This window comes from Chinchilla lanigera, unplaced genomic scaffold (genome assembly GCF_000276665.1).
Source record: "Chinchilla lanigera isolate Chin_1 unplaced genomic scaffold, ChiLan1.0 scaffold00012, whole genome shotgun sequence".
NCBI classification, from domain to species: Eukaryota; Metazoa; Chordata; class Mammalia; order Rodentia; family Chinchillidae; genus Chinchilla; species Chinchilla lanigera.
Window position 1 is genome coordinate 26048081 of NW_004955413.1, and position 18000 is coordinate 26066080.

At 44.1% G+C, this 18000-nt stretch overlaps 1 protein-coding gene across 4 annotated transcripts in view; it reads left to right on the top strand.

Moving 5' to 3' along the window:
* Tnrc6b (trinucleotide repeat containing 6B) overlaps positions 1 to 12601 on the top strand; it is a 240254-nt gene extending 227653 nt beyond the window's left edge. For all 4 annotated transcript variants that reach the window (XM_005379308.2, XM_013511418.1, XM_013511420.1 and 1 more), the window contains one exon: positions 79 to 12601. In XM_005379308.2, the coding sequence (XP_005379365.1) occupies positions 79 to 466 (388 nt within the window). In that variant the 3' untranslated portion in view covers positions 467 to 12601. The remainder of the gene's footprint in view (positions 1 to 78) is intronic.
* Positions 12602 to 18000: the final 5399 nt, after the last annotated feature.

An 18000-nucleotide genomic window follows, 5' to 3' on the forward strand; every position in this document is an offset into this window, starting at 1 on the left:
GAGCACTGTGAGCTTTCCTCCCATTTGTGCTGGAAGTTCTCCCTCAGACCCACAGCCCTCTTTCCCTCCTCTCTCCAGGTGTGTATTGGGAAACACTACCATCCTGGCTGAGTTTGCCACTGATGATGAAGTTAGCCGCTTTCTGGCACAAGCTCAGCCCCCTACACCTGCAGCGACCCCAAGTGCACCGGCCGCAGGGTGGCAGTCGTTGGAGACCGGCCAGAACCAGTCAGACCCCGTCGGACCTGCGCTGAACCTTTTCGGTGGGTCCACTGGGCTCGGGCAATGGAGCAGCAGTGCTGGTGGCAGCAGCGGGGCTGATCTTGCTGGCGCTTCGTTGTGGGGGCCCCCAAACTATTCTTCTAGCTTGTGGGGAGTCCCAACTGTGGAAGATCCCCATAGGATGGGTAGCCCTGCTCCTTTACTACCTGGTGACCTTCTGGGAGGAGGGTCGGATTCAATCTGAACTTAGAACTTTCAACTCTGACCTCGTGACCTTTTTTGGAACAGCAGCAGCACTAACTTGACCTTTTCGTTTTTTTTTTCAACTTGCAATAAATACATTTTTAAAAGGAAAAAAGAAAACGGAGAGAGAAAAAAAGGTGGGTCATTGCAGACTGTCTGAGCACATAGTTGCCTCCCTTATAACTTCAGTTTTTTCGTTTGGAATATGAATCCAAAAAGAGAACATATCACTCTTGAAATACTTGAATCATGAACGCCAACCTAGAAAGACAATGTGAAGCAAGTACACATACCATTTAAATTTAAACACAAAAAAATTAAAAAAATTAGTTTCTAGTTTTTCACTTTTTCATGTTATATGGAAGTTGTTGCTAAGAAACATATATACTGAAAAAAAATAGCTTTTTAACTTTGTTTGCACTGGGTGTGTTTCCGTCCTTAGGTCTACCATGTTTGGGAGGGAGGGAAATTCAAAAGAATTGTTGGGGGAGGGGGGAGGGAAGACTTGACGGAGCCTCACTTTAAAAACAAAAACACAAAAAACCTAAAAAAAAAAAAAAAAAAAAAGGAAAAATTTGTGATTGGCTGGTTGATAAATACCAGTGTGTTCTGGCACATGTAACTGCCCAGGCATGCTCGTTCTGGTATGTGTGTGCACGTGTGTTCATGTGCATCCGCGTGCATCCTCCTCTGTCTCTGTGTGTGTGCCTGCGTCCCACCCTCCTCCTCCCACCCCACCCTGATTCTCAGAAAGCTGCATTGCTGACAGTCCACAGGCTGGCTGGCCGGCCATCTGCTGCTTTTTTTTTTTTTTTAACTATGAGAACACACAAACATGGGGAGCCACTGCGACTCCACCCACTCCGTTGGGCTGCACCGAATCAAAGAGTGCTTTTTAATGATTAACACAGGGAGCTCCTTTGCACTTGTGCATCAGCCTGAGTGTGAGGTTCTCTAGCTTTTCTCTTGACCTAGCAGTAGAGCGGAGCACTGCCAACCCCAAGAATCGGAGAGCAGGAGATACCTCTCGGAGCAACTGTGTGTTACTTTCTGTTTTTCAAAGTGAATGGTCGATACGGCACGTCTGAGTACCTAAGTTCCATGCAGGCCTTTTTGTTAGTTTGAATGGGAACAGAAGGTGAGATAGTTTTTAAATTATGTGATGTCTCAAAAGCAGAAAAGATATGTTCCCTTTCCTGTGTGATCAGGTGTGAGATAGTTGTCCAAAAAAAAAAAAATCAGGTAATGCCGAATTAAATTTCTATTCTCATGTTCGTTTGATGGAAACAAAGTTGTGACCAGCCTCCTGGAAGCATCGCAGCTTCTCCCTCTCTGCTCCTCTCTCGCCGAGCGTTACCTGTGCCAGGCCGTGGCGTGTTACAGCACCAGGCCATCACTGACAGAGACGTTTACTTAACGAATGTTCTTAAACCAGTGTGTACTTCAAGCGTTTCCCTTTGTTTCTCTGTGTTGTGTATTTCCTGTGTATGTGGTTTTGCTTAGGCAGGATAACTTAGCAAAGACTTTTTAAGTATTGCACCTTTTTTGGTTTTGACCTCTTTTTTTTTTTTCCTTGTAATGTTGCTTTTTTATTTCGGTATTTAAAGACTTAATTTTTTAAGCATCGATGTAGTAGTACTCTGGGCCGAACAGGAGGCAACGTTTAATCCACAGTTATCACCAACATGTATGTATGATGTTGGATTCAAAATGTATAAAACTGCTTATTGTGAAGAGAGTGACAGAAGACCTGAAGGGGTTTCCCTTCATACAAAGCAGATGGTGGGGTGGGCGGGTGGGGGAGGGGGATTGTGCCGGTGACCTGCTAGCACTTGTGTGGACGTCCCAGTCTGCATCATACTGTTCAACATAAAGTGCCGACATTCTGTACCAGCAAATACCTGCCCATTCCAGCCCTTGGTGGGAGCAGACCTCTACTGTCCTCCGTAACTTGCTGCTATTGAGGACAGGGGAGTTTTTCTTTCTTTAGCATCTTCAGTGAAGGATACAACAATGCCTAATGTATTTTTTCAGCTTGTGTTTGTGTGTAGGTGGGTGGATGGTTGTGTATAGGAAAAAGGTAAAAAAAAAAAAAAAAAAAACCTGAATTATTTGCATGTAAGTGGTTTTGTGAGATAAAGAATGGGAAATTCTATGGTCCTCTTCTTGGCTTACCCTGTTGATGACAAACCTAGCCTCAAAAGAGATTGACAAGCATAATTCAAGTGAGCGCTTGCACTTGCCAGTCTTCGGAAGCCCATTGTGGGTGGGTAATCAAATTGGAGTTTGCAGTGCTGGTCTGGTCCCGCGGATGCCTTGTCCAAACTGACTGTGCCCTCCTCCTCCTCTCCGGTTTTCATCACCACCGTGCCCCCCCACCTCTGCCCCTATTTGATGTCTTCTTCCAGCCCCACTGACCACTCTGCCTTGCAGCAGAGCCCCGTTGTGTGTGGTGACCTCCATGGGGAAGTGCAGCTTGTGTTCAGACATCCACAGACAGAAGGCTTTGATCTTAGTGTCCCCAGGCCCAGAGCCCATCCCAAGGCTCCTGCAAGCCGCTGGGGACTGTCCACTGCCGCTCTTGGTTCACGGCTGTGTCCTGCCCTGCCCTCCTCTCCTCCTGCCTGTTGGGTCCTTGACCTGCGCTATGGCTTAGTTGAGTTCCTTACGATACTACGGTGAAAGCCGGGTGCTAGAGCCCCTCTTGTTTACAAGACATAAATGAGGGATTTGAAATATGTAAAAATAAATACGAGAAGCTAAAATGTTCTTCCATCATAAGCTTAAAGGGAAAAAAACTGAAAACTTAAAAAAAGACCAAAAAGTGCGTATATATATATATATATACACATATAAATATATATTTTAGATGAAGACTAACTCTGGGAGCATTTAACAGTGTTTTTTGTTTTTGTTTTTAACATTTATTTTCCTGCTTTAAAATTTGCAAGCATTCTCAGGAATTCTAGGGTAGGAAGCCAGTTTTTTGAAGATGGTTTATTTAACTGTATCTTATCCTAGATAGACTTGGCTGTTTCTTTCCTGTTAATAAACTTTTACAAGTTCCTGAAACTTCAAAAAGTTTAGGCAATTTTTACTTAAAAAACATGTAAAAAGAAAAGTCTCCAAATGTCATACTGGGGATCACACATTTTAAAACACGTAGAAATATTTTTTAAAAATTATTAATTTAGCAGCAACAGGTAAATTCATTATCTAAAAAAAAAAATGGGAGAAGGATCAAGCTTTCAGAGAGCTCTATCATGACTCATTGGAAATTGTGTAATTGAATGAATGGGGGAGCATTTGGTATACACACCTGGGAAGGCACCACGGTGTTCCTTTCCATGTAAGACTAAACTAAACTCTCCCCTCGCCACTTTTATTTTTTTAACGGAAACCCTTCTCCCCCAGCCCCAGTGACAAAAGAACGGAATAAAGAAAGAAACAACAGCTTAAAACAAAAAGAGTAACTCTAATCTGTAAAATAGTACGGTTGGATTGCTGAGAATCTATGTAAAGTTAGGAAATATAGGTTAATAATTTTTGGAACAAATTTTAAATATAGGCATTACTAGAGGAAAATTATCTATGGACTGTTCTGTTAATGAAGAATGTCTGTCTTACTCCCTGTGTTATGGAAGGAGGAAAATGTAGAAGAATCTAATGAGGAACAAATGATTTTACTTTTTTAGCTCCCAGCTACTATTGTGCTTGTTTTAATTGCTGTTTTGAAGATCTGCTGCTTAATTGTCCCCATCCCTCCGGGGAAAGATGTGGAGTGTTTCCTTTCAGTTTTGGTGATGTTGAATTCTCCTTTTGTATTCCCTCCTGGGGCCAGGGGTCAGAATTCCTAAACATGACCACAGCTTCTTTCAAACGTTAAGCTTCCCAGTGGGAAAGAAACTCCAGCTCCACAGGTAAAGGGAGTGGGTGGGGTTGCTGCCTGCAATTTCTCTAAAACCGCTTTAGTGCCTTCACACATACACCCAGACATCCTGAGCAAGGGGACGCGTGTGTATGTGCATGTAGTCCGGTCACTCCGCAGCTGGTAAGACACTGGCCCGTAAAGGAAATAGGAGTGATCCTGGACAGGCCCCAAAGGCAGTGGGCTAAATTAAAACAAATAAAAATCAAGGAAAATACGCTTTTATGTCTTGATAATGTGGAATGCCAAGTTCCTTCCTTGCGTTGTGTGCCCTCAGTTACCATGCTCTGAGTTATCCAGGTATGTAATGGTGACAGCTCCAGGGACTGGAAAGTCTCTTGGTACTGGGCCAGTGGAAGGAGGTTCCTATTTTTCTGCTCCTGTCCTCTGTCTCCTCCTCCCCTTCCCCCTTGTGTCAACTTGCTGGAAGGTTTGCTTTACTGGTTGGCAGTGACCTAAGAACAGGTGAGGGTAACTTGGAAGAGGAAAGCTCTTTCTTTCCATGGTATTCTTTGGCAAGAGCCATGTTTACCCTGAAGTTAGGTAACTTCAGAACACTCAGCTAAGTCAGTGGGAGCGTCCTCTTATCCACCACATATGTGGAGGATACGTGGTCCCACGTATGCTGGTCACCCTCATTACACAGACTTACTCTGTACACATTTTGAACATGTATGTGTGAGCTTTCCATTTTTGTACTAGTTCTTTTATTTTTAAACACATGATTACTAGTGGCTAGAACTGTGCATATCTCTTAAACATCACAAACTTAGTGTCTACCACATGAGTAGCCAAAAGATGATGCAGGAGTAGGGAAAGGGATGTCTTTGTCAGGCAGGGGGCCTCTGCTGCCAGCGAGACCCAGCACCATCGCTTCACTTTTAAGTATTGAACAAAGCTCTGGTCTTTAAGACACTGTCAAGAAGTAGATGGTCTGTGTAGCATCTCTGACCCCTTATCCCTAACCCTTGAAATTCTCCATGTACAACACTCACAAGAGTGAACTTAGCAGTGCTGAAGTTAAGATTCCAAATCATGCTTTCAGGCCCCAGCACCACCAAAAAATAAATTCTAAACCAAATGCTTTCATCAGTGCCCTCCCCCAATAAAGCAACATCCATTTCTTGCCATTCAGTTAGTTTTACTCAAAACAGCTTGCCGTTCAACTGCTCCTATGGCTTCTGTTCTAAGGATTTTCCCAGCTCTTCTGACACGAATGTAACATGTTAGCAGTCAGTTCTCCTAAACTTCTGCATGTTGAATGTTGTATGTAAGATATGCAAAGGGGAAAAAGAAAGAAGAGGGAGTTCTTGGATACAAATTTGGAAGCGCCTTTATTAACGTATCTACCAGAAACTAAGAGTTCATGGGCTATTAACTCGCTACAAATAGTCATTCATCCTTTTACCCTTTTCTTGGAGGGGGTACAGTTTTTGTAGGGTTAATACCCAGATTCCATTTTGACCTCAAATGCTGTGTGTGTTTTAATTTTTTATATTCTGATGTCTTGACTCTCCTTTTAGTGTTTGTGTACTGAGCAAAGTGCAGAAGCCAAGCCTGTTGTCCTCTGCAGTGTAAACAGGATGTTTTCAACAGACTTGGCTGTAATAGCCATCTCTAAGATAAGGGCACAAGTGTTTTTGTAGAAAAAGTCTCATTCTTCCCCATTCCCAGAGTTCAAATTCAGCATACAAAGCTTTGTTTGGGGTTTGAGTATTTTATTTGAAGCATCTATAAGGTCTTCAACTAGGAGTAGAGATATATTTTTAGCTGGTCAAAAGAAAAAAAATCATACTTCTCCAGTGTTGCCAAGTTTTGTCACATTTCATGTCTATGCATTAACTACACTTCTTAGTGTTACTACAAAAAGAAAGAAATCTTATTCCGTGGTTTTGTTTTTCCTTCTGTGAATGTACATCCAAGGCCATATACTGTATAAGGTAGAAGAAGCTGTTCTACTTTCTATACAGTGAACTGTCCATCTTTAGAGCCCATTCAGAACGTAGGGTACCCTAACCCCCTGCTGCACACCACACCATACCCCTTGGCTTCTTCACCTACAAGGACAAGGTATCAGCACAGTCTAGAAATAGACAAGGATACAGAATGCTTTCAAGGATGTCAGCAACGAAACTCAGAATATTATCTATGTTTCCAGAGTTTTTTTGTTGTGTTTTCTATGGTTTGGTTTTGGTTTTGGATACCGGGAATCAAACTCAGGACCTTGCACTTGCCAGGCTGAGCTATATCCCCGGCTATTTCCCAGAGTTGGTGCACACCCTGTAGTATGGTCTGTAGTTTTATGGGCTATGCCAAAGGTGTTTATATGTTCACAGGTAGTCTCCATTTGTGAATGATAGTAGTTTCTTCTTTTTTTTCCTTGACCTTAAATTTCACAAAGGGGGTGATAGTATCCCATCCTTTAGATTTGAAATAATTGTCAGCTGCAAGAATTCTAAACATAATGATAACTTAATAAAAATTGAACATCAGCCTTCCCTAAACTACCCACAGTACCTCTGCACCCTCCACCCCATGCTGTCAAAGAATGAGGACAGGAACATCTAAGGATAGTAAAGGAGGGACACTGGTCAGGGAGTGGAGAGCTACTCCCCACCACTCAGCATGCATGCTACCCATGTGTGTGGTCAGTCAGATGAAATCCTCAGCCATTGTGAAATATTCATAATACCTAAGTAGTGTTTAAACTGCCAGTCTCACGTTGTAACCTACTAGCACCCCAAAAAAGGAGCAAAGTGATAGAAACTGCCAGTGTTTGCCTCACAGAATTTAAATAGTTCCTTTGTCACAGGTGTACAGCTGAAACTGCATGCTAGGAAAATGGTACTGCCCTGACCAAAGGGCCTTGGCTAAGCTCAGTCATTGATTCTTTATTGTGACAAATGCTTGTCTTTTTGAAGGAGGGGAAAAGTCAAGTAAAATACACAGGAAAGAAGTGTTCTGTTTTAAATAAAAAAGAAAGAGTGTTCCCCCTAAAACACTGTGTGCCTCAACTCAGTTTTCAAACTATGAGTCACTGCTTTGGAAGTAAGTTCCCAACTGGAATTGACAAATTTCCAGCCAGCATCAGTAAGTTAAGATAGTTTTTCAAAACGGGAGATTGTTCCTTGCTGCTTTTCTTTTACTTCCCTTCCCAGGCTTCCTGGACTTCCTGGCGAATGGGGTGTTCATTTTCCTTGGGCCACTGCGAGTATACCCCACTGGTAGAGACGGTTCAGAAAGTGACTTAGGCAAGATGAGCAGTGTCTCTGCAGAACTGGCCTGACCGCGGGGCTTTACGGAGACAAGAATGACAGAGCCTAAGTATGCTGGCCAGAAATGAAAAAGGGGGTGTTTTTGCAAAACAAACAACATTGAGAACCCCTCGAGAAGTCACATACCTTATAAACGTAGAATGATTTTTTTCATCAAGTGGTAGATACATTTTTAGCATGCTACTTCTTGCCAGAAATTCCAAGTCAGAATAAATGTGTTCAAAACACCACCCCCAAGCTCCTTCTTAATTTTGTCCAAGGACTCTCTTGAGCGTAGTACTTCTGAATGTGCCTTTGTGAGTATGGAGACCATCTGTCATAGGGAAAGATTGCCCCTTGTGGTGAAAACGGAAAGATGGGCACCTTAGCTTTCAGCAGGCAGAGTTCCACTGGGTGCCCAGGGGGAGCTGTGGGATTTTCATTCACATCAATGTTGCACAGTGTTGTTGTGTGGAAGAGATTCTGGGACATAGTAAACGAGGCAAAGGTTGCACAAATGACAGAGGCCCAGGTTAGGCCAAGAGCGCGGGTTGGCTTCTGCAGCCGCACTCCTTGGTTTTCTTTGTATGTGTGCACGTGTGGCTGTTCGGTCTTTTGTTTTTGTGTAATCACTGGAGATCGGAATAGGATGAGATTTGTGGCACATTCAAGCATGTAGAGCACGCATTTTCTGGCTTCAGCCTGGCTCTGTCCTTTCGGTTTACATCCTGAGAAAAGCTGTTGTTTCCCAAGTGGAAGTCACACCTTGTTGCTATTCATGCTAACAAGGTATCACACACAAGGAAGAAGTCTTTGAGAGTTGAGATTTTAAGTGAGAAGGGAAAGAGGAAAATCCAAAATCATGTTTTATCTCATCAGAACTATTGTAGTTAAATGTGGAAATCTGCAGTGTCTCCTAATCTGTTTTGGTGTTTGTTCTCCATGATTCCTCCTCTTCTCCTCACTCCCCATGTCCTGAAGAAACAGCAAGTGAATACTGAGGGCCATTCGCACAGATTCCTCAGAACTCCCCAGTTCCACAGATCCCTCAGAGTTCTCACTCGAGATCCCTTCAGCCTTGTGAGGGTGACACGGAGGAGGGTGCTGCACTTCCTGTGTTCCGCTCATTCCCCTCTGATGGCCTTGAAATATATCATTATGCAAATGTGAATTTTGATACTGAACTTAAGAAGAGGGTGTTGGATTTTTTTTTTCTTTTTTCAAACAAAAGGTCCATATGTGGTCATCATTGCTTCATTTTGTAACGTGAATTGTAACTATGCATTCTACAAGGGGGGAGGGCAAAGGGGAAGGAAGTGGCTTTGCATCCTTGTTCTCCGGTTTCTGTGTCCATGGTATCCGTGTGTCCAGGAGGGGAAGGGGAATGAGAGAAGATGCACTAACGTCATCACAGAGTGAGGTTGAAAGAGACCCCTGAGGCCTCGTGCAATGGCTCACAGGTCTGAAAGCCGGGCACATTCCGGGGGTCTGCAGCTCCTGTCCACTGATCAGGTACAGGAGTCTTGATCCTAGCCGTGCAGTGTTAATCCAGGGCAACAGTGGGACCCCAAAGGCTCCAGTGTTCTCTGGACAAAAGTACTCATCCTTTCCTGAATTCAGAACTTTTGCAAGCTCAGGAAACCATGCCTCACTCATGCTGACATTAATCTTTATGTCAGTTTCAAAGACTTCTCCTCTCCTCTCCTCTACTTTCCTCTCCTCTTCCTTTTTTTTTAATCATTGTTCAGTGAATTTAGGTGAGAAAATTATTCTGCTCTATGGAGAAGAGGGCTATTGCTTGACAGGCAAAAAGGCATTCTCTCTCACTTGCTATCCCCCCAGCCAAATGCAATGTCTCTGCTTCCTTTGCATTCACTACACTGTACATAGCTGGGGAGCAGTGAAGTTCTGACACAGGAAAGGCCTACATTCATCCTCTCCATTCTGACAATTCCTTTGTTGTTCTTGCCTGTGACACATCGTAGCATAGCTCTGCTCTAGGCATTTTTTGCAACACAGTATGGTAAGCAAAAGATTGTGGCCTGTATTCAGTGTTTTCCACGCAGCAATTTTTGTTGTTGATGTTCACAGTACTGTAATGAGTAACCAGACTTGATCACAGTCTTCTGTGCCTGTGCAGGACTGCACAGGCATGATCTTATCAGGGTTCCAATCTGTTAGATTGCCTTTTAACAAAAAGCAAAACAAAAAAACTCCAGACGTTTCAACTAACACAAAACTATACCTCGAGGTACATTTATTTCCCCTGCAATGTAAACCCTTAATTCCTGTTTCCTTTCTGACATTGATAGGTTATCCTTTATAAGATACGAACATGTAAATAGCAGGATAACTTCTAAAACATTTTCTTTGCTGTGAAAGTAGTCCTAAAATATGATATATTCCATATTAAGCCATCAGAAGTTTCAAATCTGAATTCTTTCATGTTTAAGAAGAAAAGGCAGAGCAAGTCAGTGGGGTGGATTTGCATCTGAGCTAGAGCTGTTCTCTGGCCCTGCACACAGTGACCGCAGACCAGTGTCTGAGTCCTGTCCTAGCTAGGTGCCATCTATTCCAGAATCCTAGTTCTGGGGTGGGGAATGTCTGAATTTCTCTCTTCCAGAAGATCAGTCCTCTACAGGGACTCCAGGAGGTTTTCTATATGAGACCTTGAGCTCTTCCCTGTCTTGGTATACTCTTTCTCTCTCTCTCTCCCTCTCTCCCTCCCTCCTTCTCTCTCTCTCTCTATCATTCTGAAGTTCACCCCGGGATTTAGTCCCTGTCATTTCAATGTACGCTGCAGAATTTATGGCCTTGTTGTATTATGACGCTCTGGAAATGTTCTGATTTCTTACTTTGAAGGAAACTCTCATCTAAGGAGACATGCAAACAATCCTGAAAGCGGCATTGCATCCTCAGATCTTCCTCTCTGCGTGAGGCTTAAGGCTGACTTTAGTAGAGGGAAATAATTTAACACATGCTGCTCAGAGGGCTCTGTCAGCTGCTGCCCTTCCTAGATTTGAGCTCCCATGAGGCAGGGTTGGAATAGATCATCTTGAGTAGCTTCTTTACAAAAACCCCCTTTTGCCCCACTTTATGTATACCTATCAAGAAGCCCTTTGGGTGTGATCTCGCTGATCTTGTATAGTGACGACTTCCTTTGAGGGAAGAAACTCGATTATAAGTGCATGCACATTATCTGCCCACCTTCTGATTTGGGCACTGTTGACTTAGGATTTTACTTCTGTTGTTTATCTGGAGGCTCTTGTCCTATCAGTGTCCTTCCTCTGATTCCCGTGGGCTCTGCCTGCCCCTGTATCCCTCTCTGATGCTCCCAAAGGGCTCTGCTGATCTCTGCACCTCTTTCCTGGGACGTACCCCCCACTACCACCTTTTGCACACACCAGTGACCAAAGTGTTTGCAGTGGTCTCACAGAAGACATCAAAATGGTGCACGCACCTCGAATGTGCTCTGAGACACGTGCACAAGATTCTGTACCCATGGCCTTAATCTCAGCACGATTTAAGGTGCAGGAACATTTTTAACAGGTTTTAAAAAAAAAACCTTCTGGGAGGGAAAAAGCAGATACAACAGCTCAACTGTGCCCACTCCTAACTGTCCACTCTCGCTTACACCTTCATGCTGTGCGCCCACCCATCCCATCTGTGTTCTGCATAACCAAAAACTGACTACAAAAGCAACCTGAGGAGAGGTTTCTGGACTATTTTATCTTTCTCCCTTTCGATGGAGATATAAATGCTGCTTTGGGTTCCATAATCCTAGGGGGCTATGTTTACATAGTGAAATACATCCTACCAAATCAGGAAACAGTGGATAGCAGGACTCACTTCAGTGAGCGAGCAGTCACCTGGGGGCATGGCTGAGGGGGAGAGGCAGAAAAGTACTTTTTAATTCCTTGTGACACATGACCCCCATTCTCCTCTCTTCCTCCCTCTGTGGCTCTCCTTGCCCCCTTTAAACAGAAGGTGCAGAGAAGGGCATCAAAAGAAGGCTGGATTTTTCAGAGGCAGCTTTCCAACTTTGCACACAAAGAGGTAACGGAAGGTACAGCAAAAATCCTCTCATCTGAAACACTGTCAGCAGAAACAAAACCTGTCGAAAGGACTTAAACAGCTGCACATATTGATGCTCTCTGCAAGTTACCTATAAGTGTTTTGTTTTTCTTATACTTGAAATAGCTTTTACAATATTATTTTGATGGCTTTCTTTTCTCTCTTCTGATGGGCAATAGAGAAAGTGGATGATGAGGTTTAAGGACACTCAAGGGGAGAAAAGAGAAGATGTGGCATTGTCTGTTTTGTTTTTTTTTTTTAAACATAGAGATTTAATCAAACTCCCGTATGTTGAAATTGCTCCTCATATTACTGGTTTTACATGGACACAGAAACTAGGCACTTTAGAGGTGCACTTGCACGGCAGGCTGGGCCCCCCTTTTCTATATTTTATTTTACTTTTTTAGTATAGTGGTACTTAAAATCACTGGTTCACTTAAAAAAACAAACAATAAAATGTTAAACTCTACTAATGTACAAATAAGCTGAAAAGTTGCATTTTATGTGTATTTTTTGCCATAGCAGGTACTGTATTTCTCATGCTGGATTTCAAAAAATATATATATATCAAAAACAAACAAAAAAAACTGAAGGGTGGTGTTTTATTGGATTGTGACAGGTCGAGTAATAAGGAATTAAGTCGCCGTCATTTCATGAAAAACTGAGCGATGATGTCATACATATAAGTTTCCTGAAGGGTTTTTTTGGGCTTTTAAAAAACAGCTTATTTTTGTTTTTGTTTAGTTTTTTATTTTATTTTATTTTGAAAAGATATGATTGTATTATGTGCAACTCAGTTGCTTACATTATAACTACAAAATATTTTGGGTTTCTGGAAAAAAAAGAAAACAGACTAATAAATGTGTTTGGCTGCTAAGCATTTACTATTGTGGTTTTCCTGTTTTATTCTGCCAGTTTAATTTGCTCATTTGTTAAATGTTTATCCTTTTTCCTCTCCCTCTTCTTCTCCCTCTCCCTGCCTCACACATAAAAGCTGTCTGAAATTCTACATTTGAATGTGGACCTCAGCTTTGCCTCTCTTGTCTTGTTGTGTTTTTGTTGTTAGGGTTGCTGTCGGGCCAGTCAGTCAGTCTGTGCTGCTCGCTGCCTGCCCCTTAATTCTCTAAAAAGAAATGATCTTCTTCTGCCTTGGCTGTTGTTTTGTTGAAAGCTAATTTGCATTTGGCATCAGAACACCAGGATAGAGGAGGAATGCTTCTGCCTCACTACTGCTGTGCCTGGGGACGGGAACCAGCCAGCCAGCTTTGTCCAGAAAATGCCGCTCCTGCCCGTCACCTGCACCGGGCTCTGCAGCGCTGCAGAGGAGAGCGACAGCCTCAGCCACTAGGCTTGGCTTTCCCCACCTTCACCATTGTGTACTGAACTGCCAGCTGCTCGAGGAGAAAACTGTTACATACGTGATCATGAGACGCTTCCACAGTGGCAGAGAGGAAGAATGGATGGGTACTGATTTTTCTCATTCCCAGATACTTGCATATCTGATTCAATTCTCAGAATGCTGTGTGAGACATGATTTATTACAGGAAAAGACATACTACTAATCCCCCTGAAAGTACTCCCCGTGTTGTGAACGCACCCCATCGTTCTTTCCACTTCCTCAAGCAGTTGTGGAAGCCCTCTCTTTTTGTCTTTAGTTGTGCCCTTGTGGCTGACTCCTTGTCCTGAACTGATTGAAAACGTTTACATTCCCTAGTCATTTTGACTTAGAAGAAGGGTCAGAAGTTGCAGGGTGCCAAGTCCAGTGAATAAGGTGGATGGGGATATATTGCAGTGTTTTTATTTGCCAGAAACTGCCATAAATGGTTGATCAATGAGGCATGACAAAATGTGTTTAAATCAAATAACTTCTTACAGTAAAAGACACACTGCCATTAACCCTCTCAAAATACCCCACTTCAAAGATACTTACCCCATCATTCTTGACAATGTGTCCTACTGCAGTGAGTTTCATTAAACATGCACTGTATCTTTTGATCCATATTCCTTGTAGACAGTAGCAAACTCATGTCATCAGGGAGCTGAGGCTCCACATAATGTTGTTATTCAATAACAGGCAACACCGATTAAGTGTTCATTGCAAGCAAACATGCCACACGTAGGCATTCATTTAACTACAACTCATCTCCATCACTTGTGAAACCATAAGAGGAACCCAGATGACAGAAGTGTCAGTGCACAGCGTAGCTCATGGTAGAATGCACTTTTAGCGTGCAGGAGGCCCCAGCAGCTTGACCTGAACACCTGGAGTTCCGGAGGCCATGTACCGCCAGCCAGTTCTTTCATCCTAACAGAAGAAAACACTGGCAGATGTGGGTAAAAAGAAATGAATTACAAGTTGGCAAACACTGAGGCTCTGCTCTTACAAGTATGCGCTCTGTTTGAAGAAGAGAGACCAGTGCAGCAACTCTGACCTTCCTCCCCGAAGGCTTTGTTTTAAAATTTTGATACTATTAAGATGCACAAATAGGGCTGACACGTGTAGCAGACGCCTGTAATCACAGCACTGTCAAAGGCTGAGGCAGGAAGATTGCAAATTTGAGCCCTACGTAGGCAACTTAGATCCCATCTCAGAATTTTAAAATCTTTTAAAAAGGGGTTGGAGGTGTAGCTCCGTGTGAGGATCCTAGGTTCAATCCCCAGTGCTGCAGAATAACAGCATAAAAGCCTAAGTGGCCAACAGAAGGGGTTGTTAAGGCTTTAACATCAGACTCAGTCTTCCTGTGCATCCACACTGAAGACCCACCCAGTCCCCAGTGCCTCTCGCTCCTTCCTCCAAGTCTCCCCAGATTTCTCCCCTCGGGTGTGACTGATCGTGGCCTCCCCTTGTGCCGGCTCCCACTCCAGTTTCGATTTTATAGCACATAATCTGAATACCATGTCTTTTAACACCCTTGAGTTCTCTTGCCCCTTCTGTTTTCTTGACCACCTACATGATGAAATCACCACTTTGGAAAACTCTCTGTTTTGTGTTTTCCACCAGCAGCCAAAGCAGCCCAGAATGGCTGGGGTTTGGAGGAGTCATTAAGAGGGCAATAAGGACCCCCGTAAGTCCACCCTAACCAACTACCGGAGGAACCTGGACACTGCCCAGCAAGCTTCCTGTGTCCTGATCAGTTCATTCAACAACCACTCCTTTCTCAATTAAGATCTTTTCTGATTTTTTTTTTTCCTGACATGCTGGAGATGAAACCCAGGGCCTCACTCGTGCTAGGCAAGCTGTGTCCTTAGCCCTAATTTCAAATTACTCAGCTGAGGACTTTTCCCATCAAAGGCATAGAGAAAAGTAGAGGTCTTAGAAAACTTCCCTCAAAGTCCTGCGTCCAAACTCTAAGCAGAGAGGTTTCCCTCGCTTCTCTGGTTCTTCAGTGCTTGGATCAATCCTCTCTTACTCCCCGCTTCCCCTCCCACTCCCCCCACCCTTCCCTTCCTGCTCACCTTTGACCTCATCCATTCTCCCTTCACTGTTCACCTGGGGCCCTCCTGCCAGTGAACACTTCCAGGCCCACCCCACAGTACAGCTGTTCTTGTACCCCTACCTTCACCTCTGGAAATTTTCTTTCCTGCCCCTCCACCTCTTCCCGTCTGGTTCCTGCCCATCATTCCACTGAAAGTTTTCTGGAGTCATTGTCATCCTCCTGAAGAGCATTCTGCAAATCTGGCTTGCCCCCTGCACACTGACACGTATCCTGTCTCTCTCCCCCTTCCACCCGCCCCTTTGTGCCTGGTCTGGAACCTTTGGGTTGCGTAGGTGCTCAGAGCTGTTCCTCGTTTTCTCTCTGTACGAAAAGCACAGACGGTGCATCCACCTCATTTTTTCTTACTCTCTTTTTGCCTCCAGTTAAGCTCCACATTTTGCACCACCACTGGGCTCTACCCTAAATGTTCTGCTCACCAGTCCTGTTGCTTCCTGGATCATTTCACCCAGCTCCATGTCTTTCAATATAACACAAAGGCCTCTTCTGTCCAAGCTGTATCTCCAGCCCTCTCTAGTCTCCATCCTTTGGCTACCAAATTGCCTAAGTCCTAAGTCAAATGGACAAATCCCTGCACCCTCCTGGTCACATCCACTCCCCACCCCCAACCCACGAGCTTTTTGGCTCTGCTCCCCCAGTTATTTAAAACCACATCGTCTCCATGAGGAAGTCCTATAATCACACTACGTGTGCATCCACAAACTGACACCAGTTTGGATCCCACCTCTCTATGCTCATCCAAGCCCCACAGCAGCTTCCTGACCCTTCGCCCTTGTCCCTGTTCCCTGTGCAGCTCCCAGGACTTGTATCTGGCCCTAATTTGCATAATTTGTGCATACCCACGTTTCTATTAACACCTAAAATGCAAACTCCACACCAATGTCCACAAATCCCACACAAGCTGCTGTCATTCCCTTCAAGCCCCCTGAACGCAGCTTACCCAGGCGCCCTTCGTTTCCTTTCTGACACCAAACTCATGCCCACCTCAAGGCCGTTGCACTTGTTTCCCCTGCCTGGCATGCTCTGTCCCCTGCACTTTGGCCTGGTCTCTGACAAAATGTGAGACCTTCCCTGGTCATCCTCTCAAAAAGCTGTCACTACCCACAACCCATCCTAAGCTACAGAACTTACCACTCTTTAAAACTATTGTTTGTTTATTTCTCCCTAATCCATCTCCCTCACTGGAGTAAAGTAACACCAAAAAAAGGGCGGAATTCATCATTAAACATCACACAAGGCCTAAAATGTTCATGGCTCTAATTAGCCATCTATATGCTAATGACCCCTAAATTTATATCTCCAATGTCACTCCCACAAGTTCACCTCCCTCTGCTCTCACCCTTATCTTTTCTACTACAACCTCATTGTATTCCATTGCCTCATACAAGCCCTGGCCCTTGAATGTGTACATGGTGAAGGGACGATCTAAGAACAGATTGTTTACATCAAGAACTAGTTAAGAAATTAGAGGTTTTTAAAAGCTACAAATAAAAATGGATAGATATTTTAAAAAACAAACAAAAGACTTGTTCATTGAGTTCAGTCACCAGAGAGAACAAAGTAAAACTCCAGTTGAGAGATGTTGCCCTTGGTGATAATGACACCCAGGTGGAAGTGTGCGGGTAGCAGTTTGAAGACCAAGGACCGACACTTCATGGACTTGCCTGGCGTGCACGAGGCATGGTGACCATCCCCAGCCCTGCAGAACAACATAACCACTTTGGAGGAACTGTGGACTTAGAAGGTAAGTTTTACAGTTGTGCAAGGAGTTTCCCCGGGGAGGGAAGGCTAAATCTCAGGAAAAGGCCCAGCACTTTTCTTTTGTGAGGGTAAGAGGAAGCAAGGTAGGAAAAGAAGACCGAGAAAGAGCAATATGGAGCTGGGCATGTGGTGCACACCTATAAACCTAGCGCTTAGGGAGGCTGAGGCTAGCGGATTACAGGTTCAAGGCCAGCCTGAGCAACTGAGCATTTAGCAAGACGATCTAGAAATGGAAAAGGGCTGGGAATGGAGCTTACTGCAAAGGGCCCAGGGTTCAAAACAAAGCACATCTCAGTAATGAGCCCAGGTAATTGGTAGGCTTCTCTGATAGTCAAGGTATTCTAGAACTGGCACTTTGGTCCAAGTTCTGATTGCTAAATCTGGAAGCTGGAAATGGAATGAAGAGGTATGACAGGATGAGGGAAGGGGCAAGCAGTGCCAGGACCTAACGTCACTCTTGTGGGCCTACTCCTCTTGCTAGGCTAGACCCCATCAGGGCAGTATACCATGGTACATCTGGCACTGGCTAACACAGGTGACCAAGACAGACATGATTTCTGCCTCTTTCAAGTTTGCCATCAATGGGGAAAGCAACCAGCACAACTCTGGGGAAAGTTTTACCTATACGAAGCCAGGAGGTCACTCAACATCTAAGGAAGTGGGAAGGGACGACACTGCAGCATCGTCCATGTGTTTCTGAGTGAATCTGAATGAAAGCAGAAACAGAGGTGACAGTAAGGATTGCCAAAGGAGACAGCAGGAAGTCTTAAGATCTAATCAGTAACTTTTAACGTTCCTGAAATACTTTGATTATTGGGAAAGGGAAGTTCACCTCAGCAAAGCTGGGAGTTCGAAGTGGAACCTGGGAGGTCTCGTTTTACTGAGGAGCTCAACAGGTAGGTTCAAAACAGCACATGGTGCACGCCTGTAATCCCAGCTCTCAGGAGGCTGAGGCACAAGGATTGCTGTGAGTTCGAGAGCAGCTTGGGCTACATAGTGAGTTCAAGGCCGACCTGAACTGCAG